Source organism: Rhineura floridana, chromosome 2 (genome assembly GCF_030035675.1).
Source record: "Rhineura floridana isolate rRhiFlo1 chromosome 2, rRhiFlo1.hap2, whole genome shotgun sequence".
Lineage (NCBI taxonomy): Eukaryota > Metazoa > Chordata > Lepidosauria > Squamata > Rhineuridae > Rhineura > Rhineura floridana.
Window position 1 is genome coordinate 127053397 of NC_084481.1, and position 24720 is coordinate 127078116.

Genomic DNA, 24720 nt, shown 5'->3' on the forward strand with positions numbered 1-24720 from the left:
TAAAGAAAGCAAAAGCTGAGAGTAGATATATGCATACCCTGGACTTTAGGAAACCCAATTTTAATAAACTCATAACAATGGTAAGTAAGGCCCCATGGCAAGCGACCCTAAAGAGAAAAGGAACCCAACATTGGTGGGAGTTTCTAAAACAGGAAATTCTAAAGGCACAATGGCAAACAAGTCCATCAAGAAAAAAGGGGGAAGATAGCAGAAGAAGCCAATGTGGCTTCACAGAAAGCTTAGAGATGACCTGAAAACAAAAAAGAACGCATACAGGAAGTGGAAGGAAGGACATACCACAAAGGAAGAGTACAGATAGGAATCACAGAATTGCAGGGATGGCGTCAGGAAGGCTAAAACTGGAATGAGCTGAGGTTAGATGCCAAAAGCAACAAAAAAGCTTTCTTCAGGTACATCCATAGTAAAAGACAGAGAAAAGAAATGGTGCTACACCTACTCAATGAAGATGGCAAAATGATAACAGATGACAAAGAAAAGGCAGAAGTGCTCAATTCCTACTTTGGCTCAGTCTTCTCCCAAAAGAGGGTCTATGACGCTCCTGGGAAACATGAAGTAGAAGGGGCAGGATTGGAGCTTGAGATTGATAGACAAATGGTCAAGGAATACCTAATCACTTTGAACGAGTTCAAATCGGCAGGGCTCGATAAACTGCATCCTAGAGTATTGAAGGAACTGGCTGAAGAACTCTCAGAACCACTGTCTATTATTTTTGTGAAATCATGGCGGACTGGTGAAGTGCCGGATGACTGGAGGAAAGCTAATGTCCCTATCTTTAAAAAGGACAAAAAGGAGGAACCGGGGAACTACAGACCAGTCAGCCTAACATCAATCCTTGGAAAAACTCTGGAACAGATTATAAAGCAGTCAATCTGTAAGCACCTTGAAAACAATGCCGTGATTACTAGGAGCCAACATGGATTTATGAAGAACAAATCCTGCCAAACTAATCTTATGTGGTTTTTTGACTGGGTAACCTCCCTTATAGACTGTGGGAATATCGTGGACATAATATAAAGCCTTTGACAAAGTGCCCCATGATATTCTGATTAGCAAGCTAGCTAAATGTGGGCCTGATGGAACAACTATCAGGTGGATCCACAGTTGGCTCCAGAATCGTACTCAAAGTGTGCTTATCAATGGTTCCTTCTCAAACTGAGCAGAAGTAATGAGTGGGGTACCACAGGACTTGGTCCTGGGCACAATGCTCTTCAAAATTTTAATCAATGGCTTGGTTGAGGAGGTACAGAGTATGCTTACCATATTTGCAGATGATACAAAATTTGGGGGACACAGCTAATACCGTGGAAGACAGAAACAAGATTCAAAGGGACTTTGATAGGCTGGAGCATTGGGCTGAAAACAACAGAATGAAATTCAACAGGAATAAATGTAAGGTTCTACACTTAGGAAAAAGAAACCAAATGCACAGTTATAAGATGGGGGATACTTGGCTCAGTATGCAAGAAGGATCTTGGGGTTGTTGTTGATCACAAGCTGAATATGAGCCAACAATGTGATGTGGCTGTAAAAAAGGCAAATGCTATTTTATGTTGCATTAACAGAAGTATAGTTTCCAAATTGCATGAAGTACTGGTTCCCCTCTATTCGGCACTGGTTAGGCCTCATCTTAAGTACTATATCCAGTTCTGGATACCACACTTTAAGTAGGATGCAGACAAACTGGACCAGGTTCAGAGTAGGGCAAAGAGGATGATCAGGGGACTGGAAACAAAGCCCTATGAGGAGAGACTGAAAGAACTGGGCATGTTTAGCCTTGAGAAGAGAAGACTGAGGGGAGATAAGATAGCACTCTTCAAGTACTTGAAAGGCTGTCACACAGAAGAGGGCCAAGATTTCTTCTCAATCACCTCAGAGTACAAGACATGGAATTACTGTCACAGCTCAAGTTACAGGAAGCCAGATTTCAACTGAACATCAGGAAAAATGTCCTAACTGCTAGAGTGGTACAACAATGAAACCAATTACGTAGGGAGGTGGTGGGTTCTCCAACACTGGAGGCCGTCAAGAGGCAGCTGGACAGCCACCTATTGGGTATAGTTTAATTTTGATTCCTTCATTGAACAGGGGGTTGGACTTGATGGCCTTATAGGCCCCTTCCAACTCTACGATTCTATGATAGTAAGCCTGTGTGTGAAGAGTCTCACCCTACTGCAAGCAGCCACAGGAAAAAAGATCCCTCAGCTACCATGTTCTGTTAATAAATTAAGGACGATCTCCTCCCCCCCATTGGAATTCCTTCAAAATCCCCATACACACACATACTGTCATCTTCGGAGTCATGTTTGATTAATCTTCATTCCCCCCCCCCTTGAATGACTAAGAAAAGGTTTGGCCTTTTCTGGACCATTCTAGTGCTGGCTTTTAGGAATCCATTCTTCAGTCTGTTCCAGGATTGAAACAAGGGAATGAGTACTGGTAACTTCAAGCCCAAACCTACACATTGTTGTTCCCATGGTGAAGGTGTCCAGAATGGGTTCGGTATCACCTATTTATTTTCAAGTGTATATTCTACCTGCAGTTCACCTGGACTATTGTTAGCATTCTACTTTATTAAAAAAAATAGCTTGTTTTACAATGTGCATTCCTGTTTAAGGCAAACTCAGTCTGACCCCCCACGCAAATGCTGATCAATCACAGAGGTAACCAATACCGCTATATCTCTCTGGGTGCCCTGCTGCAAATACAGCTAATCCACTGGACTTGGCCAATAACCCAAGCCAAGGATTTGTTTAATAATACCTTTGTTTCACTGTCAAAAGTCAATGCCAACAAGCTAATTCATTAGAGAGCAGTAGGTCTCCAATGTCAATGTAATTGTTTAGTAGATGATACAGTACAAGATACTAAGATAGAAAAATGCATCTATTTATTCATTTTAAATGAGCTCCCAGACCAGTTTGTCCTCATTATTTTTGACCAAGAGACCGTTTCAAAGGATAATGACAACCTGTTATACTAGTTAAGAAGTGATGCTGGTCCTGGTTTCTGCTGACGCCTTCATTAATGACTGGGAGAGAAAGTAAACAACACATTTTACAATCCAGGGGATATTAAATTGGGAGTTGTTGACCTACAGTAAGGAATGAACTTGGATAGGAGGCTGGATAGTAAACCATAAAATGAGAAAACACATGTGGGGAGAAAGAAAAATATATTGAACAACAACATTCAGTGGGACGGCAATAGCGGGCTTGAAAACCAATAATTCCACTAAACAGCACAAAATGATAGTAGGCAGGAAGTTTGATAAGACCACACAGAGCAATACAATGACAGAACAGTAAGATATCAGGATTCCTGTTGTGAGTCATGGAAATAAACTCTATATTGTTCCGGAGAAGCCTTGGGTAGAAAATAGCACATGGCACTAGCCACCTCAGCATGGATGTACATAAATTGGAACAAATTATTTCAGTGCATACTCAACAGACTGCTTTCAAAATGGCTTGCTTTTGTCAATGGAATATTAGAATCAGTTATTGTTCTTTGAACATATTCTATGTATTAACGTACAAAAATCCTCGATTTCTAACTTGCTTAGTTAAATATATATATATTATAAGGAACAAAATATCTGTCTGAGGATCAATACGTACGTATGGCAATTTTTGTGGCACATGGAAGATTCCCTCAACATTGGAAAGAATGAGATCCCCTGTTTCCACACTTCTGTATGCACATCAGAGATTCAGCATGCACACTCACATTGGATCTTTTGGTTTCATGTAATGTTATTTAATAAACATACCAGGAAGCATCCACCAAATATATTGTTCATTTTTCCTAAAGAAGCAGATAAGCAGGAATCTTTCCTTCTAGTGATAAGAACATAGGTTGTATATTCTTTCAAGTCTAGTCAAAAGAATATAGGATAAGAAACTCTTTATATAAATTTACATAAAACAATTCTGATTTAGATCCAAAATTCTCCCTCTATTCTCAAGAGCCAGTCCAATGTTTAAATACAACTTATTGATTCTTTACTTACACAGAAGCTATTGTACTTGTAGTGCTGAAGGGATACTATTTGCTTCATTTAATGTTAAAATACTGCCTTTATTACAGGGCTGCAGTTCCTTTTCTTCAGACTCATAGATTCTGTCATAAGGACTCTATACTCACAGCCAACACTGGAGGTGCTATATCAGCAACTGCTTACTATTATTGCTGTTGCATAGTGGCTGTGTACAAGGGGTGGTTAGGTCAATCTAGAAAACGCATGGTGTGTGATGACACAGGGTGCCTTCTGGTTCTTGATAGGCATTTGAGATGTAGAGGGCCCACAGAAGCTGATGCAAACAATGAAGAGGAAGGCAATTCTGTTGGAAAACCGTGACTGCCAAAGTTAGCGCATGGGATCAAAGCAGCAGAAAACAGAAATGCAATTATCAAATTAAGATGGTGGCAGTCTCTTGTTTGGAAAAATGCAAGGGGAATAAATTACCAGTAACCACCATCTAAGGATCAACTCACAAAATTTATTTTTCCTGCTCTGGCAACATATACAGAATATCAACGCTGTAGCTTAGTGTTTCTACGAATGAGCTGCAGAACAGTCTTAAGTACAAGAAATCAATGGAATGTATACTGGCTTAATTTAAGCCATCATAAATTACTTCTAATTCAAACTCTGTTCAGGAGCAGGGCCACTGCTTTGTGAGCTGGCCCAAGGCTGGCACTGGGAAAACCACCCTTTAAAACAGAGTGTGACTTACACCACCTTTTTTTTTGCTAGCGTAAGTTTTGTCAGGTTGCCTGGTCATCTGACTGAGCTGAAAGAGGTCTGGAATAGGTGTAACTCTTTCCCTACCCTATCCTGCCCCCACCATGTCCTTGGAAAATCCTTTTTGGGGAACCTGTATTGGCGTATGTTCCACTGGTTTGAGTTCTATCATCTGAGCCCCAGCTGATCTGATCTGAGGGAATTGACTCAGCTGGGATGAGAGTTACACTGGTGTAGCCCTGGCTGAACTGCAGCTCAGCCAAGATAGCCCAAAATCTGTCTATTCCAAACTTGCTCATCCCAGTGGATCTAGGATGTGGATTGCCCTGTAAGGCTCTCAGTTCTTTGTCTTTTCACAAAAAGAAAAACCTCTTACCTTTTGGGAGATACATAATATATGATACAATCTCAGTAGGCTAAGATGGGGCATTTTTCACCCCACTTAATAAAAGACATTTAAATTTAATATAAGGAGCCATTTCATATCTGAATCCAAAAAACCCCCAAAGGATTGAAAGATTCACATTACTGTATGTCAAAAATAGTGGTAGGTGCTAGTAGTCAAATAAGCTTCAACATAAGGGATGTCCTTTATCTGAAGGAACTGTTATGCGCTTAGGGCTAGTGTGGCTAAAACATTGGACTTAAGCCCTAGCATCAAGTTTCTGCTTACTGGGAGACCTTGGACCCTGGACTGAGCTATCTACCAATCGACCCTACCCCACATGGCTACTGTGATAATAATAGGGAGACCATGTAGGTCAATCTGAGCTGTTCGGAGGAAGGACAGGATGAAGTGTAATAAATATTTCAGAATGGCACATCTTCACAGGGGGCTCCACAGAAGCAGAATCATGGCTTTTACAACTATTTGAAGTTCTGATCTGCAAACCCATATGAGCAAATAATTCCTTTCCTTGGATAAGTTATGTCTGCATGCAGAAGACAAAAACACTAGCAGTTTTTAATCTGTAGCCAAAAGGTATAATGTTCAAACTGCAGAGGATAAGGCCTTAAATAGGAAATGCAAAACAAAACAAAAGAACGCCCTCCCTGAGAAATTTCACAAGAGATAAGAAATTATTTTTACTTCTCTTTAGATTTCTTAGTGCCAGTGTGGTGTAGTGGTTAAGGTGTTGGACTAGGACCTGGGAGACCAGGGTTCGAATCCCCACACAGCCATGAAGCTTGCTGGGTGACCTTGGGCCAGTTACTGCCTCTGAGCCTCAGAGGAAGGCAATGGTAAACCCCCTCTGAATAACACTTACCATGAAAACCCTGTTCTTCGTGTATAATTTTTTTTATTTTTTAAAGAAAATAAAATACAAATAACATACAAAAAAAATGCAAAAACAGATGACTTCCGATCTATCTTCGATCAGTTGTAACAGATACATATAAAGATACCTTGTTCACTAATAAATTACATACTCTCCTTTTTTCTCAATTAAATAATCTAATTAATCGTCAAAACCCAATATCACCAATTCATTTTCTGTGTCTCGCAACAAACTCAAAAAGGAATCCCAGTCCTTGAGAAATGTGACTATTGTTTTTCCTCTCAGTAGACAGGTTATCTTATCCATTTCTGCCAGGTCCATTAGTTTTAGTAGCCATTCTCATGAAAACCCTATTCATAGAGTCTCCATAAGTCAGAATCAACTTGAAGGCAGTCCATTTCCATTTTAGATTTCTTGGATGTTACTCCTGAACAGGAACTATAGCATCTGCTGTGAGAGGTGACTTCAGGTGAAATTCAGAGGAAATTCTAATCTCAGGGCTAATCAGTGCTGCCCACAGCAAGAGACTTTCTTCATTAGCCTCCTACAAGGATATCCATCTCTTTTGAGAGACAGCTAACAATACAGCAGAACTTTACTTATAGCCTACATTAATCTTTTCTAGAGGCCACAGCATCCTTTCTTGGGGGGGGGGAGAACCTGCCATTCCCCCTTTCCACACTTCTGATTGGGTTCTGTAATATCCAATCAGAAACAGCAGGCATGTACATTTAATTTATATATTTTAGATATTTGTACCATGCCCTTCAGGGCAGACATCTCTCACAAACCTGTGCATGATTGTCCTATAAAACAGCACATATTCTATGTAAATATTTCTGATATACCTCATAGGTAACTCCACTGTCAGTGCCGGCATCCCATGGTATAAGATCCTGAACTACTTTTTGGACCCATCCACAATCTTTGGTACAGAGGTCTTCAGCCGAAAGCCCTACATTCCAGTCAGGACTGGGGCCTAGCATAGTAAGAAAAGACATCAGATGGCGTGATCTGTCCACAGAAAATTCAGCAGAGGGAGCAGCTCTCCTGCAAATGAAAAAGAGAGAGAGAGATGGTTAAAGTAAAGATTGCTATTTGAGAAGACATCGATTTGCATGCCAAATGGAGTTAAATATAGCAAGAGAGAGTTATGCTGTAACCCATAAAGCATTTTCATGAACAGAGTCAAACCAAAGTTGACACATCACTTCCCCAAAAGTGCTTTTAGGATCAGTGATGGATAGCAGAATTCCTTCTTGTACCTGAATCATGGCAATAAAAGATTGCTAAGGTAAAGTGTCTGGTAATGTTTTATATTATCTCCTTTTCAACAGTAAGACAAACATGTGTGTTTACTGAAATGGCTTTTATTCATTCCAAGATTTCTTTTAGATTTGTATAGAGACCCCAAGTCACTTGCAAAGGAAACAGAGAGATTCCTATCTCACACTTCTGGCAAAATATTTCCTCTTCTCCCAGGCATTTTAGCATGTGTTTTTAAATTGTTTTAAATTGTGTTTTAAATTGTTTTTAATAGATGTGTTTTAAATTTGTATATTTGTTCTTAATGTTTTTAGTTACTGTAAACTGCCCAGAGAGCTTCGGCTATGGGGCGGTATACAAATACAATAAATAAAATAAAATAAATACATAAATAAATAAATAAATATTGGTTTAAGCTACAGGTAATTTCAAAAGACATATATTCTCACCATAATTGTAGTTGGGCTTGCCTTCAATTGAAGCATTCAGATTGGCACCATTTTCAAAACCAACATTAGCTAGATTTAGTGCTCAAGCGTGTGTGAGATTTATAGCATTAGCCTGTAACTGTTGTAGCCAAGTATTGTGCAAGTTTCTGCCAAAGTATATCCATGGTGATAAGCATACTCAAATTCCTGAGGTCTTGCCAAGGATTCCCTCAAGTAGAGGATATGTTGCATATGGAATCAGTCTTGTTTCAGTAACAGCATCCAAAGGTCTTCAGTGATTGACAATCCATCTATCCAGTGTATGAACCATCTCTGCTATGCACAAAACTATTGCAACTATTTCTCCATATTAAAATGTTTGCCCTGCCGTAGCATCCTGTCCTTGCCAAATAGGGCAGAGATATCTGGCATCTGCCTTATTTGTCAGGCAAAATGTGCTGTTATCTGAAGCCAGCACAGGATTGTGCCAGTCTCAAGCCTAAAGGATTCAAGGAAGGAGCATAGCTATGCCATCAGTGGTCCTACTCCTTTGCAGCCATCTATCAATGTGTTGCAGGTGCTCTGCTGTAGGGTGATTGAGACAGGCAGGGCAGACATCAAGCATTGGCAAGGAAGGGCATCCACTGAGGCCTTCAGTCACTGACCTAAGAAGCTAGGCCAATTTCCCATTCCTTCATTAAAATAATAATAATAAAACTGACAGCACTGTAATAAATAGAGCACAAAGGAGCAGCTCTGTTGCCTCCTCCAGGCACCCCTCCCATTGATGTTACAGTCACAGGAAATGTCATCCATCTCCCAGTTTGAGAGACACCTGGAACAAAGCAAAACCTGTCTTGATCAAATCAGACCAAAGGTTTTTCTAATCCAGCATCCTTTTTCCTACAGTGGCCAGCCAACAGAAAATGAAGACAAGCAGAAATCTCATACCTTAATCTGTACTTTATTCCAAAATCTCCCATGAATTACACACAGCAGGTGAGCCATTTACTCAGACCTGCCTGCATGCTGTTGCTCTCCTGGAACCATCCCTCTCTGCCTGATAACACTGCTCTTTACAGCAAGGAAGGAGAGAAAATATTTTACTTCAGGCTTAACGAAATCTGCTTGATGTGTCCAGCATTTGGCATCTTTGAAGAACTGGCTGCCACTTATATTTTTCTTGACATTTTCCTGCACTGAAAATGTTTTTCATGTCTGACTCTGGTTCATATGTCTTGATAGCTTATTTTATATTTTAAATGCTATAACATTTATACTATCAAAATGAATTCTTTGTTTGAATTGTTATAGTGTTGTTGAATGTACATTGATTGAGTTGCTATTTTAATGTTATACTGATATTCATTTTTCTGTTGTGTTGTGAGCCACTTTGGGCACATTTGTGTGGAAAAGCGGTATACAAATTGAATAAAATAAACAAACACGCATTACACGATATGAATTAATGTTGTGCTGAAAATTGCACTTACCTTACTTTTGAGGTGTCTGAGGTGAGGGTTCTGAGTGTCCTTTCTTTCATTCTACAAATCATCTCACCAGTTTGCACTCTGTAGCCTTCTCAGCTCCCCGTGCGTCAATTAAAGTTCAAGGAAAGACATTGAGGGATAACTCCTCCCATGGGGGGGGGGTTCAGATCAGGAAGTTGGCCAGCTGGGGAGGTTGCAGAGTGCTAGAGAAATGCTTAGTGGAAAGAAATAATTCCATATTTTCCAAATATTCCATATTTGTATATTTGTTTTTAATGTTTTGAATTGTTGTAAACCGCCCAGAGAGCTTCGGCTACGAAGGGGTATACAAATGTAATATATAATAATAAATAATAACAATAAAAACACAGGACACCCCTCCCAGCCACCTCATAATGATTCGGGTAAGCTCAAAACCCTGCACCCACTGGAAGTCTAAAGAAATTCTGAAGTCCCCTTAGCATGAGGCAGAAAAACAGAAAGCTTTTTCATAGAAGAGATGAGATACTGGAGGGAAGATTTTTATACTAGTATGAACATTTATCAATCAGTATGCAAATATTTGAAAGTGAGCTATAAAAAATAAAATGGTTGAGTTAAAATATTTATTGAGTATATTATGCAACTAATTGCTGCACTGAAAAAGCTTACAATAAGCCACCTAATGCTATATGAAAGAAATTGTAAAATTAAAAATGCTAATTAAAAATTGTATAAATGCTATATTAAAGAAATTGTAGAATTCCATTCACACTCAGATGATAATTCAGTTCAAGAAGAAACAGATCATTCAACTTTCATACAATATTTTTAATAGGTTGGATTGAAATTAATGGCAGAACTTTAGGAAATTTTCAATAAATCTGCCATCACTGAAAAGAACCAGACATTAAGTCCTAAGAAATAGTACAAGTATTTAAAAGATACAAAGCAGGTTAATTAGTTTTAAGAACAAAGAAGACTATTTGAAAATGTTTGCAATCTGGGATATATGGACTAAGCATACACTGAGACATATTAATGGTTTGGATTGGTCTGATAAGGCAGATGTTGCAGTTTTCAAAATTCTTCAAGCTTTAGTAAACTCTTTGTGTCTGTATTTCATGATGCATTGGGAATTGGGCAGAAAATTTTTATTGTACATTTACAGTGTGTGTGTGTGGTTCACAGGCTGAGAAACCATATCAGTTGGCCTGCCCTTTTAATGTGGTTAGGGCAGGAGATGGGGGTTGCCTTTTCCCTTCCAAATTAACTACGCCAGTCCAGTGCTGGGAATTAGCTAGTTTAGTTAAACAAAGTTCACTGAACTAGTTAAAAACATCCCTGAACTACACTTACAAGCAGTTCCCATAATTAAGTTCATTTTGGAAGCCTTGGTGATGTTCCAGTCAGACTATTGCCAACAGCACTGTTGGCCCGCAGAAGCAACCGCAGTGATGGCAGAAGTCACTCTGATGCCTGCTGCACTGTCCCCTGGCTGCAAAGTACCAGGACTACGCAAATGTGTTTGACAAGAAGGAGGCAGACCAGTTGCCCCCTCATCAGACCTATGATTCTGCCATAGACTTGCTCCTGGAGCCCCAGATTCCCTCTGGTCGCATTTACTCGCTCTCTGACCCAGAGTTGGCCACTCTAAGGGACTTCCTTAATGTAACCTTGAAGTGGAGTTTCATTCAACCATCGTAGTCCCTGGCTGGGGCCCCTTTGCTATTTGTCAAGAAAAAGAACGGGAAACTCCGTCCCTGCCATGACTATTGGGAGCTAAATAAAATCACCATCCCCAACAGCTACCCATTCCTCCTTATCAACGAGATGCTGGAGCGACTGCAAATGGCCAAGAGCTACACTAAGCTGGACCTGTGTGGAGCCTACAACCTTGTCAGGATCTGGGAAGGATTGAAAACTGCCTTCAAGACTTGGTATGGCCACTTCGAGTACCTGGTCATGCCTTTTGGACTACTGAATGTCTCAGCTGTCTTCCAGAATTTTATGAATGACATCTTTCAGGACTACTCAGATCACTTTATGATAGTCTATTTAGATGACATCCTTACTCTGACTCCCCAGAACAGCAAAAGGCTCACATGAGGACTGTGATGCAGAGACTGAGAGAGCATCACTTGTACACCAAGTTGGAGAAGTGTGGGCTTGATCTAACCACTCTGGACTTTCTGGGATATCATATTACCCCCACAGGAGTAGAGATGGACCTAGAAAAGGTGTATTGTGTGCTCTCCTGGCGCCCCCCCCAAAAGGACCTACAGTGATTCCTGGGGTTTGCCAATTACTATAGATGCTTCATGGCTGCCTTCTCCAATATGACTGCCCCACTAACAGACTGCCTAAAAGGAACTGGCCCCTTTCAATGGACCGAAGCCACCCAACAGGCTTTCAAGCATCAAGTTGTTGTTCTCCTCGGAACCAATACTACAACATACTGATCCCCACTGACCTTTTGTGGTGGAAACAGATGCATTGGATGTAGCCATCGGGGCAGTGTTTGGTTACTGCCCTCCAAGGGAGGGGGAGGGCTGCATCCTTGTGCATACTTCTCCTGAAAGCTGACCAACTCTGATCAAAATTACATGGTCTGGGAGAAGGAGCTACTGTCATGCCCCCTTTGGATGAGTCCTCAGAGGAGGAAGAGGAGGAAGAAGAGGAAGACTGGAGGGCAGAAGCAGCAGACCCAGGAGAAGAAACAAGTGGAATCTCAGAGGACAAAGCTGCAGCTCTCCCACAGCTGGAGCCCCTCAGTCGGTTCAGGGAGTGAACAGAAGGCTCCCCTCCCCCCTGCAGAGCGAAGACACCAGTGGATGATGCAACAATGCCACCGTTCTGGCCATTTAAAACAGCAAGCTCTTGGAAGCCGGAGGGCTGATTACCTGCACCTGTCTTAGGGAGTGGGATTTAAAAGGCAGTTCTTGACTTCAGTGGGCTGCTGACTACAGCGTTGGTTGTGACCTCCACGCTAGACCCAGATTCCTTGGACTGATCTCTTGACTAACTGGACTCAGAATTTCCCCTTGACTTCACTTCTCGGACACAGACTCGGTATGTGCGCTCAGAAAGACTCCTCTGATCTTCCCTAGTTTCTTCCTCGTTATCTTCCTGGCCATGGCAGATTTACAACCCAGCCAGCTGCTGGCTAATGAGTTTACAGCCCAGCTTTCACCCCGTCGAAGCTGACAGCTACTGGTCATCTGCAACATATTCAAAACCTGGCAACACCTCCTCAAAGGAGCATGGTACATAGTGGAGGTCTGTACTGATCACCAGAAACCTGAGAGCCTCCAGACGGCCTGCAAATTGAATCAGCATAAAGTGCAGTGGTCCCAATTCTTCACCAGGTTCCACTTCAAGATCTCCTAGGTCTCCCATGCCCCAAACCGCAGGATGGATGATTCTCTTGAAAGCCAGAATACAACGAACCCCAGGCAGACCCCCTCTGCAGCACATCATCCCCTTGGACAAGTTGGTGGCAATGGCCTGTCTGGATCCTTGGATAGAAGAGCTATGCACCACCCAGGAACAGAATCTGTTTGCCCAAGAGCGGGCTCGAGAACTACAGGAGTCCCATCAGGATTGGATGCCAGGCTTCTCCCGGGAGGGGATACTATACCATTATGAAGCCCTGTACGTGCCCCCAGGAGAGCTCTGGGCAAGTATCTTGCAACAGTGTCAGGATCCTGCAACAGTGCCAGGATCCTGCAACAGTACCACAACACTCCAACCATTGGGCACTTTGGGGTGTTTAAAACTCTATAGGCAGTCACACAAGACTTTTGGTGGCCCAGGATCAAGCATGATGTGGAGAGTATGTGCAGTCTTACCCCAAGTGCATGAGGGCCAAGCACGTCCTGTGAGCTCAGCTGGACTCTTAGAGCCTCTGTCCATACCAGAGGGGCCTTGGAGAATGGTGACCCTGGACTTCATCACGGATCTACCCTCATCCCAGGGGAACACCACCATTCTGGTGGTAGTTGATGCCTTCAGCAAAATGGCACATTTCATCCCATGTGTGAGCCTACCAACTGCCAAGGAGACTGCTCAACCGTTCATCAAACAAATTTTGGGGCACATGGACTCCCAAACAGCCTGGTCTTGGACCGGGGACCCGGGTTCACTTCCCATTTTTGGCAGCTGCTACAGATTGAGCTATGGCTGTCCTCTGCATACCACCCCCAAATGAATAGGCAGACAGAAAGCGTCAGTGCCAGCCTGGAATGGTATCTTCTCTGCTCTGTCAACTATCAACAGGACAACTGGGTGTCTCTGCTAACCCTTGCAAAGTTTGCCTACAACAATTTGATGCACGCCTCTACCCAGCAGACCCCTTCTTTGCCAACTACAGATACCACCCTCATGCCTTTCATAACCCAGCCACCACTCTGGCAGTTCCTGTGGTGGCAGAATACATGCAAAAACTACAGGCAATGCAGCAGATGCTACAACAGCAACTGGTGGGGGCCAAGGCAGCCTACAAGTGGGCCGCTGACCAGCATCACCAGTCTGATCCTGAAATACAGGTGAGGGACACAGTGCGGCTTTCCACATGATACTTACCAATAACCTTCCCTTGTCAGAAGCTACGGGCTCGGCGTGTAGGGCCTTTTGAAGTAGAGGCACAGATCAACCAGTCGCATACCACTTGTGCTTGCCTGCCACCATGAGGATCCATCCCGTATTCCACCACTCCTTGTTGACCCCTGAGGAGCCACCACATCCATACAGGGCACCTGAAGCACCCCCAGCACCCGTACTGGTCGACGGTCAGGAAAAATATGGAGCAAATTCTCGACTCCCATCAGTGTTGGAGAAAGCTGCAATAGCTGATCCACTGGAAGGGGTTTGGACTGGAGGAGAGACCCTGGGAGGTGATGCCTGACGTCCATGCACCAGACTTGGTGAGAGAATTCCATGACAGTTACCCAGGTAAACTCAAGCCCCCAGGGTGTGGGGAGGAGCGGCATGGAGAGGGGATGATGTCATGAGCCCAGCAGAACAAGAGTGAAGCAGTAAGATGACAGAGGAGGAGGATGACTTTGAATGGACTGTTGCTTTCCATGTTGAGCCGCCGGGCATGCTGGACTCTGAGAACTCTCTTGCTCTGGACAATGACAGTTCCGCCCCTGAAGCTCTGGTTACCCACAAGGAGGCTCAGCCCAGTCAAGAGTTGTCACCCTGTCTGATACAGCTCCTCTACCTACACCTGCTCAGCCATCTCCCGCCTCCTCTTCCTCTTCCAACAAGGAGGGTCCAGCTGAGGCAGAGCGGCCACCCTTGACGTGCTCTCAGAGGTGCCAGCGCTGGCAAGAACAACACACCCCAATGGCTCCTCTGAGGTGGAGCTCTCAGATGCACACTCCCAACACTGACACACAGTTTACACAAATAGGGTGCCCACCCAACATTACTTAAGCTGGGTGAGGGGGCGGGTCCAGTTGCTGCGACAACATCTTATTGCACTGTAGTCAGGTCTAATCTAGCCTAGTAATAATGCTGAACCCTTTGTAACCTGTAAACTGATTCATGAAGAGCTCTGAACCGTAAACCTTTGATAAACCTATTAAAGAAAAGCACAGCTCCTCCTTCGTGACTGACTTCAGGGTGTTCGGGCAGGACAGTTGCTAAGCAATCAAATGGAAGGAATGTGAGGCATTTCCTGTATCTTCCCTGCTGAAGAGATTAACTCTCTTCCAACATAACTGCTTGCAGTGAGTACAGGTACAGGAACAGAGTGAATGATGCTGTATGAGCTTCTAACAGCTGTGTGGCTAGGACATATTAAACAGGGTAAGCCTTGTCTCACATGCAAAAACAGTTATGGGGAACGCTTCACCTGTTGACATTCTGTCTGTCTGTCAGACATCTTATTGCTTGTGTGTGGCTTCTGATTTTGGACCCTAAATTTCAGCACAGCAGCTTGTAACATTCTTAAAGCTGAAAACTTTTGCTGAGAATGAAATTTTTATGAACTGAGAAGGTCATTTGAATGAAGTAGTTTGTTTTCTAAAAGGATGAACTTAAACTGGAAGTAGGTACTTTTTGTGCATTTTAAAAAGAACTTTCCAAGCACTGTGGCAGTCTCAGGGCTAGTGAAGGGTCACACCATGTTGGGGAAATGAAAAGGCTTTTGATATGGTGTATCTAATATCCATACCTGCCCTCACCACACAATTTTCTCCTGCAACAGTAGCAGCATGTCACAGGTGGAGCATCTACAATCATGGAGCTTTGCACCAATGTGTGTGGGGACTTGCAATATGCGCCATCTTGCCAATATACTACCATTTCTGCCAGTGGGATTATACCTATTACCCCTCAGCTAGTGTTCTGCTGGGGCTGGGATTACACCCTCAATCTAAAAACAAGTGGTAAAAAAAATAAGGAAGGTAGTCAAATGTTGATCACATGTCTCTATGTGTAACAAGTCTATTTTCCCTTTTTTGTGAAATATGCATGTTTTTAGAAGAAAAATTCCTAAAACTATGCTTTGTCCCCATCAGGCAGGCTGACACAATCTCAGTTCAAATTCTGTTTGTGTCTTCATTAGAGGCCTCCAAGGAGAAAATCTGACCAATACTGTATACCAAAACTTGCAAGATGGATAGGTCACTGTAACTACTACAGAGGAAAAGACTTCTGCTGTCATCTCATCCATCACCTGGCAGCTACAATAAGATTGCTCTTTGCTTTGAAGTGGTTCAGCCAGTTTAATTCTAATGTCTCAAGCTATTAATGTTCAGTTGTTGCTTTCCTTGAACAAGCATGCCTCAGTCTCCACTAAGAATATCTTTGATGGATTGAAGAGCACCAATTGAACTAAATATAAAGATTTGCAAATGATTTAGCAGGTTCAGGATTTTCTGTTGCACAGATCAGTTTAAGAATTATGATGGAGCAAACCTCTGCTGAAATCGATAGTTTTTGCACTAGGATCTTCATGATACTGCAATTTTCACATTGCTTCTTCTGGAATGAGGTTCTGAAATTGATGGTACATGTTAATGACGGGTACATTAGTGAGGGAATACAAGTAATGTCAACCCGATGTGTATTTTGCAGATAAGCCACTCTGCCACCACCTTTATGGGGGCTTTTTAATCTCCTCTCTCTAAAAAATAAAAATAAAAATCTATGCATACATCTTACTCAATAAAATCCACTATTAGAGACTGTTTATCCCTCCTCCTCCTCCTCCTCCTCCTCTTATTTTTTCTGATTTTGGACATGCATGCAACTCAAGAATTCTTGCCAGCACCAACTTTGCCATGAAGCAATATCAAGCAGTATCATGTCAGCAGTTTCTGAAGATGGTGGCATTTCTGCCCCCACCCTGATCCTCCTTTATTTATTTATTTACAGCATTTATATAGATCATCCAACAATAGCATTATCTTGGCAGCTCACAAACATAAAATAGTAAAATACAATATTAAAATACAATGTCATGAGAAAACAAAGTGCAGCATAAACTTTTTTGGTGCACGTGCACACACAATCAGTTTTACAGTATAGCTAATAATATATGACATGTATAAATTGGGGGTTGTAGTCAACTAAATCATACTCAGAGTAGACCCATTGAAATTAATGGACCTAAGTCAGTCATGCCTATTAATTTCAGTGGCTCTGCTCTGAGTAGAACTAACAACCTGGGCCTTTATGTGTAATTAATAAATTCAGGAAGAGAAGTATAATTTTGATTTTTTGCTTCACATGCAAAAATATCTAAAGTTGGCATTTCTTTCCACATTCCTTTGGATTTTTTTCATGTTTTAATATCTGGTAGAATTTGTGCCACATAAAAAGGGTATGCACCTGTATATACATAACTTCATGGCTGGCCCTACCATTAGGAAAACTGAGGCAGTTACCTCAAGCAGCAGGCATGGGGTTGTGGTGAACTGGTACTTCCCAGGCCCACTGCTTGTCACCAATGACCTGGCTTGGCTAGCCCTTCTGCTGACTAAAAACAAAAATGTTTTTAGCAGGTACCAAACAGAATACAATGGAGCACCTGCCTAATGTCAATAGGCAGGGACTTCCAAAGCATAGGTGCTGCCACACTAAAGAATTAATATCTTACAAGAGCAGAACAAGTACTATGTGGCACCCATAGCATGGAAAGCACACCTTGAATTTGGCCTGGTAGCAAATCGGCAACCAGTGCAGATTTCAGAGCAGAGGTGTTATGTGCTGACAGGGTCTCAGTCATGATAGCGATAGTGCTACAGCATTCTGGACTAACTGCAGCCCCTGGGTCATGTTGTGCTGCATGGGGATTTCTGTGACCTTAGCTGACTGGCTGCCAGGATATTTTTTAGTTTTGGTTTTTGGTTAGGAATCCTGACCAATTTTCATTTCATTTATCTTTAATCCCACTCCCTTACATCCATAGAAGCAACAACAGTGGTTAGCGCAACCCCCTTAATCCCACGGGTGATGTAGCTTGTTGGTTGCATGTCAGTTTGTTTCTTGCTCAATAGTGGTAAAAGAGAATTCACATACTGGGAAGTGTGGCTACAATTGCTGCTGTTCCCATGTGTGAAGGTACACCAAACCTTGTGTGTTTTCTTTCTATCAATTATTACTCATTGGGATTGAGTTGGCTATCAAAGTGAGTTTATAGCAGCCCACAGGGTAGGCAGAAAAGGATAGAGAACCTTCTTACACTTATTCATTTCTCAAACCTCTTTCTGAAATGAAGGGTCACGTCTGTAAAGAAGTTTGGAACAGCCATGTTAAAAGGCAGGGGCAGGGCATTCCAGGCATGGGGTTGCCAACCTTGCTTGGATATAGATATCTTTGCAGAGGATCCTAGTCAAGCCTTGCCAACAACACAATCCTAAGCATATCTATTCAGAAGTAAGCCCTATTGCGTTCTATGGGGCTTAGTCCCTTAGTAAGTGTGTGTAGAATTGTAGCTTTCAGGGGCATCCATCTTTACTCCTGAGTGCTCCTATCTAACATCTCCACAACACTAGGCTCCCTTCTTCCTACAATGGATTTCTAGTGACTGGGCTGGCCTGGTACTTAAACCTTTCTTGCAAGAAGCAAGTAGCCTAGATTAAATGTTCCCTACCCAGGCTCCCTAAGCAGGTGCGAAGGAATGATTCATTTAAGATGGACCTGGGAACACCCTCTTTCAGCTAAGATTTCAATCTTAATTTCCAATCAGACAAATGTTTTTGTTTGAATGATATGCACCAAGCAACTGTGGTTGATGCTTAATGACATCACTAGGGCCCACCCCCATGATATCACTAGGGCCTGCCCCATGATATTATTGGAGCACACCCTGTGACATTGCTAGAGCCTGCTTATTGACATCAGTAGGGCCCAGCCCTGAAATCTGAGTTTGGGATGCTTCTGACCTGGCACCTCTAATGAGCCCATGGGTGTGAGACTGTCATGGTGCTGGAAAAGGTGGTTTATCTACCTTTGGTTCTCCTCCCACTGTTTGGGTTCCTCTGCCAGGACTTGAACAGTGTTTATGGAGGTAGGCACAGCCTATACCACTGGGAATATGACATGGAGAACAGATGGACTTTTGCCACAGGAAGCTGGAGAATGTAGGAATGGTCTTCTTGCCAACTAATCATAATCAATTTATTCTTCAAGATTGCCCTTATGACTCCACCACATTATGCTGGGGCCAGTAATAAAATCATAACAATATGAGAAAATATACTCAGTCTCAGTCTAAATGATAAAATGTATTCAATTTATTAATATAGCCAGATGCGCTTTCCCCCCAGAAATATAAAGAATCAGGCAATAACTCACTTTATACCAGCTAACTCCATGTCATTGTTCTTCATGAGTATGCCATGGTTATTTTTAGATGGAAGATAAAATCATCAAGACAAGATCTTATCGCATCCTGTAATATAATTTAAATGTACTGTTTCACAGTAAGAATAATCAAGCTGCCATGGTTTTAACACTAAAAAAAACCCCTCTATTAATTATGCATTCAGAAAGTGGCAGATGGAAGGAAAACGGGAACAGAATTACACATTTCAGGTTGATGTGTGACTTGTTCAATAAAAAGAAAAACTCACCATTTAAAGTCATTTCAAGGAAAGAAAGTTGCACGTCATAAAATGTGGATCCCCCAAGTAGTTATAACTATGTAGCAGTATGCCTCTAATGTTAATTATATTTATTATGGTCATCATTTATACAGCATATTGAATGTCTGATCTTATGCTGGTGCTATAGCTGTTATCCAAGTGCAAACAAGAGACTTGTACAGAACAGTTTAAAATTGCATCTTACAATATTCTGGGACTGGAAAAGAAGCCTTTGGACAATTGTCCGACCTCCATGGTGTAATTAGTTAGATATATAAAGGACTGGGCATGCAACTGCTGCTAACATCCATTATATATTCTCACAATAGAGAGCATGCTGAACTCAAGAAAGCAAAGTTAGGGGATCTTTGTTCTTGTTATGTGCCTTCAAGTCAATTTCGACTTATGGTGTCCCTATGAATCAGTGACTGCCAATAGCATCTGTTATAAACCGCCCTGTTCAGATCTTGTAAATTCAGGTCTGTGGCTTCCTGTATGAAATCAATCCATCTCTTGTTTGGCCTTCCTCTTTTTCTTCTCCCTTCTGTTTTCCCCAGCATTATTGTCTTTTCTGGTGAATCATGTCTTCTCATGATGTGTCCAAACCTCAGTTTCATCACTTTAGTTTCTAGTGATAGTTCTGGTTTAATTTGTTCTAACACCCAATTATTTGTCTTTTTTGCAGTCAATGGTACGCGCAACTCTCTCCTCCAACACCACATTTCAAATGAGTTGATTTTTTCTCTTATCCGCTTTTTTCACTGTCCAACTTTCACATCCATACATAGAGATCGGGAATACCATGGTCTGAATGATCCTGACTTTAACGTTCAGTGATATATCTTTGCATTTGAGGAACTTTTCTAGTTATCTCATAGCTGCCCTCCCCATTCCTAGCCTTCTTCTGATTTCTTGACTATTGTCTCCATTTTGGTTAATGACTGAGCCAAGGTAATGATAATCCTTGACAACTTCAATGTCCTCATTGTCAACTTTAAAGTTACATAAATCTTCTGTTGTCATTACTTTAGTCTTCTTGACGTTCAGCTGTAGTCCTGCTTTTGTGCGTTCCTTTTTAACCTTCATCAGCATTCGTTTCAAATCATTACTGGTTTCTGCTAGCAGTATGGTATCGTCTGCATATCTTAAATTATTGATATTTCTCCCTCCAGTTTTCACACCTCCATCTTGGTCCAATCCCGCTTTTCGTATGATATGTTCTGCATATAGATTAAACAAATAAGATGATAAAATTCACCCCTGACTCACACCCTTTCCAATTGGGAACCACTCGGTTTCTCCATCTTCTGTCGTTACAGTAGCCTGTTGTCCAGAGTATAGGTTGCGCATAAGGACAATCAGATGCTGTGGCACCCCCCTTTCTTTTAAAGCATTCCATAGTTTTTCATGATCTACACAGTCAAAGGCTTTGCTGTAATCCATAAAGCACAGGGTGATTTTCTTCTGAAATTCCTTGGTCCTTTTCATTATCCAACGTATGTTTGCAGTATGATCTCTTGTACCTCTTCCCTTTCTAAATCCACCTTGGACATCTGGCATTTCTCACTCCATATATGGTAAGAGCCTTTGTTGTAGAATCTTGAGCATTACTTTACTAGCATGGGATATTAATGCAATAGTTCAATAATTACTGCATTCCCTGGGATCCCCTTTCTTTTTAATTGGGATGTATGTTGACCACTTCCAGTCTGTGGGCCATTGTTTTATTTTCCTTATTTGTTGACAATTTTTTGTCACAATCTGGACAGATTCAGTCTAAGTAACTTGTAGCATATCAATTGGTATGCCATCTATTCCTGGTGATTTGTTTCTTCCAAGTATTTTAAGAGCAGCTTTCACCTCACATTCTAAAATTTCTGGTTCTTCATCATATGGCTCCTCTATGAATGAATCTGTCATCCTTGCATCTTTTATAGAGTTCTTCAGTGTATTGCTTCCATATTTCTTTATTTTATCTCAATCAGTCAGTGTGCTCCCTCTTGATTATTGAACATTATTGAACATAACCCTGCTCATGGTTAAATTTCCTTTTAATTTCTCTAATCTTTTGGAAGAGGGCTCTGGTTCTACCTTTTTTTTGTTTTCCTCTTCTATTTCTTTATAATAACTATTGTAATAGTTCTCTCTGTCCCTAGGTACTAGTCACTGTATTATTGCATTTACAGTTCTGGCCATATTTCTGTCTCCTTTTCCTTTTCCTTTCCTTCTCTCTTTAACCATTTGAAGAGTTTCATAAGTCATTCATTGAGGTCTTTCTCTCTTTTTAAGTAGAAGTATTGTCTTTTTGCATTCTTCCCTGATAATGTCTGTGACTTCAATCCATAGTTCTTCTGGTTCTCTATCAACTATGTTTAAAGCCTCAAATCTGTTCCTTATTTGATCTTTATATTCTTCTGGGATGTTATTTAAATTGTATTTTGGCATTATGATTGCTTTGTTGTTCTTCTTTAGCTTTACCAGAGCTTGGAAAAGTTACTTTTTTGAACTACAACTCCCATCGGCCCCAGCCAGCATGGCCACTGGATTGGGCTGATGGGAGTTGTAGTTCAAAAAAGTAACTTTTCCAAGCTCTGAGCTTTACTCTGATTTTCGATACAACCAGCTCATGATCTGTACTGCAGTCTGCTCCTGCTCTTGTTTTTGCAGAAAGTATGGAACTTCTCCATCCTCTGTTACCAATTACCATTTACATAAACAATTTGATTCCTATACTGACCATTTGGTGATGTCAACGTATACAATCAGCTTTTCGGTTGCTCAAAAAATGTGTTTGCAAGAAACAAATTATTGGCTTAACAGAATTCAATAAGTCTTTCTCCTGCTTCATTTCTATCTCCTAAGCCCAATTTCTCCACAATTTCTAGTTCTTCTCTGTTCCCTACTTTTGCATTCCAGTCCCCCATGATTATCAGAACATTTTGTTTTGGTGTGTGATGAATTTCTTCCTGTACTTCTGCGTAAAATCTCTCCAATTCCTCCTTTTCTGTGTTTGCCGTTGGAACATAGACTTGGATGATGGTTTCATTAGTAGGTTTCCTGTTTAATCTCACTGATATCAGTTGCTCAGACTTTGTGTTATAGCTCCTAATTGCTTTTGCAACATCACTTCTCACTATTAAAGCAACCCCATCTCTTCTTTATTTCTCATTTCCTGCATAAAATATTTTGTAGTTGCTGATTGAAAGTGTCCCATTCCCGTCCATTTTAATTCACTCATGTTGATGCGTTCTTGCTTGACAATTTCTAACTTTCCCTAGTTCATGCTTCTCACATTTCATGTTCCTATTGTGTACGTTGTACAACTCCAGACTCTCTTTTTGCATCTGTGTGTATCAGCCTTTGGGCTTCCATTCAGCTTTGACCCAGCTGCATCATTAGTCACAGCGCTACTCGTACCTGTCCATTGTTCTTCCCTAGTAGCTCGTTGAGTGCCATCTGACCTGGGCTCTCATCTTCCAGCACTACCTCATGTTGCATTTTGGATACTCTGTTCATACAGTTTTCATAGTAAGAGGTATTCAGAGGTGGTTTACCATTGCCTTCCTCTGAGTCTAGATGCATTTTAGTCTGGTGTCTCGGCTTTGACCATCCCGCCTTTGGTGACCCTTGTAGGAGTCTAGCCTCTTGGCCTAGACTCCTGATGGCATTGCTCTCAGCTTCTTCAACACTCTCAAACCCCCTCACCACATTAAGGTGTGCATCCTAGAGGAGGTAGGGCATCTTAGGCTAAGCAATCAAGGTTGAGTCACAGAACTCACCATAAAGAAACAAACAAAAATAAGAGTGTCATTGGAATGGAATGATGTGTCTGTTTTGACAGTCTATATGAAGTAGCCTAAGGAATTGTTATGTTTTTTGTTTCCTTCTTCAAACCCCTATTGTTGCCCATAGGGATTTCCCTTACCCTAGAGCAGCAGAAAGGATGGGAGACATCTTTGACCACAATGCCAACCAAGGAGACATCCATCCTATTCCTTATTATCCTTATTTTATAGGTGAGGAAGTGAGGCTGATTCCAAGCATGAGCTAAACTTAATAAAGGGAGTACTGAATTCAGTATAAATTCAGTGTACTGAATTTGTTATTTAGAACACAATATCAATAGAGCACTATGTTAATTAGAGCACAGTATTTTTTGGTGATGCCAATTCTAAACATCAAATTTAATTATGAACATGTTGAAAAGTGTGCCATCCAGAGCCCCATGCATACAGGACTTTTCCAGTCTTTTTTATGAGACTGCATGTGGGCATTTCTCACTGTGAACTTCCAGTGTTTTCATTTCATATAAGATGAATCCCTGAACATGCATGACTTTGGATTATCTCATCCTGGGTAAAGAGAAATAGAAAAGACTGATCGAATCAAAGCTTCATTAAGACAGCAGTGTTCACACACAGCACTGCAGATACGCAGATGGAGAGCAATTGCTCACTTTGTATTTGACAGAGAAATGTGAAAGTAAATGCTGAGTTTGGGATGTGGATTATTGAAAGTGGTGACCACAAAATGTAAGAAAGGGGTTATATTTTGCTCTTAAAGTAATATTACTGGATGCCGGTATTATATAAAGAGGTCTTCCAATCTCACATTCAGTCAACAAAAAATATAGTGCCTTTTAGCTGAGGCTGTCTATTTTATGGAGGTTCAGACAGGTCAGACAATTTCCCCAGAGTAAATCCTAGGGATATGTGAAAAGTTTATTAGCATGGGACTCTCTTCTAACCTGTTGTGCCTCTCCAACAACAGAAACGTAGGGCTTGGAAGCTGTAGCAATAAATATTTTTTTCTTGTTCCATCTTTCCTTTATTCCTGCAGAACAGAGGTCAAGGAAAGAGTTAATGTGGTGGAATTCTTCTGCCAAAATGAACAGAGCTTCTTATTCCCTACATAATCTATAATGCCCAAAGGAAAACACAGTGCCAGATATCTAGGGATGCCATTTCAGATTTCAATGAGGCTGAGTGGGAGTGATTTTCAGCAAGGTCTTCAGGCCCACCATAGAATATATTCAAAGCATATTGAGAACATTTGCAGTGCTAATTTTGTATACTTTATAAAGTTTCAGGGACCATTTGATTTTCCTGATAGTAATCCAGACAGGAAAAGTAAAATGAGCTGCAATGACAAGTGCTCTGGATTCACAGTAAAGTTGGCACCATTTAGCACCAGAGCTTCAGTTATGGCATGGAGTACATATGCTCAGGCACAACAGGAGAATTGCATAAAACATGTAATCAGTTTTCCGGCTGATAGGGCTGGCACTCCTGTTGAAACCCTGGTTGAATTGTGGAATACAGAAATGACCCAGGCAGTTGACATGATTGCTCCTGAGTGCCCTCTCCTGTGTAGAGCTTGTACGGCTCCATAGTATACCCCAGAGCTGAGAGC

General features: G+C 41.5%; 1 protein-coding gene across 1 annotated transcript in view; it reads right to left on the reverse strand.

Annotated features, from left to right (window-relative positions):
• SPON1 (spondin 1) overlaps nucleotides 1-24720 on the reverse strand; it is a 488651-nt gene that overhangs the window by 32377 nt on the left and 431554 nt on the right. The window contains exon 9 of the mRNA XM_061610510.1: nucleotides 6894-7095. Within this exon, the coding sequence (XP_061466494.1) occupies nucleotides 6894-7095 (202 nt within the window). The remainder of the gene's footprint in view (nucleotides 1-6893; nucleotides 7096-24720) is intronic.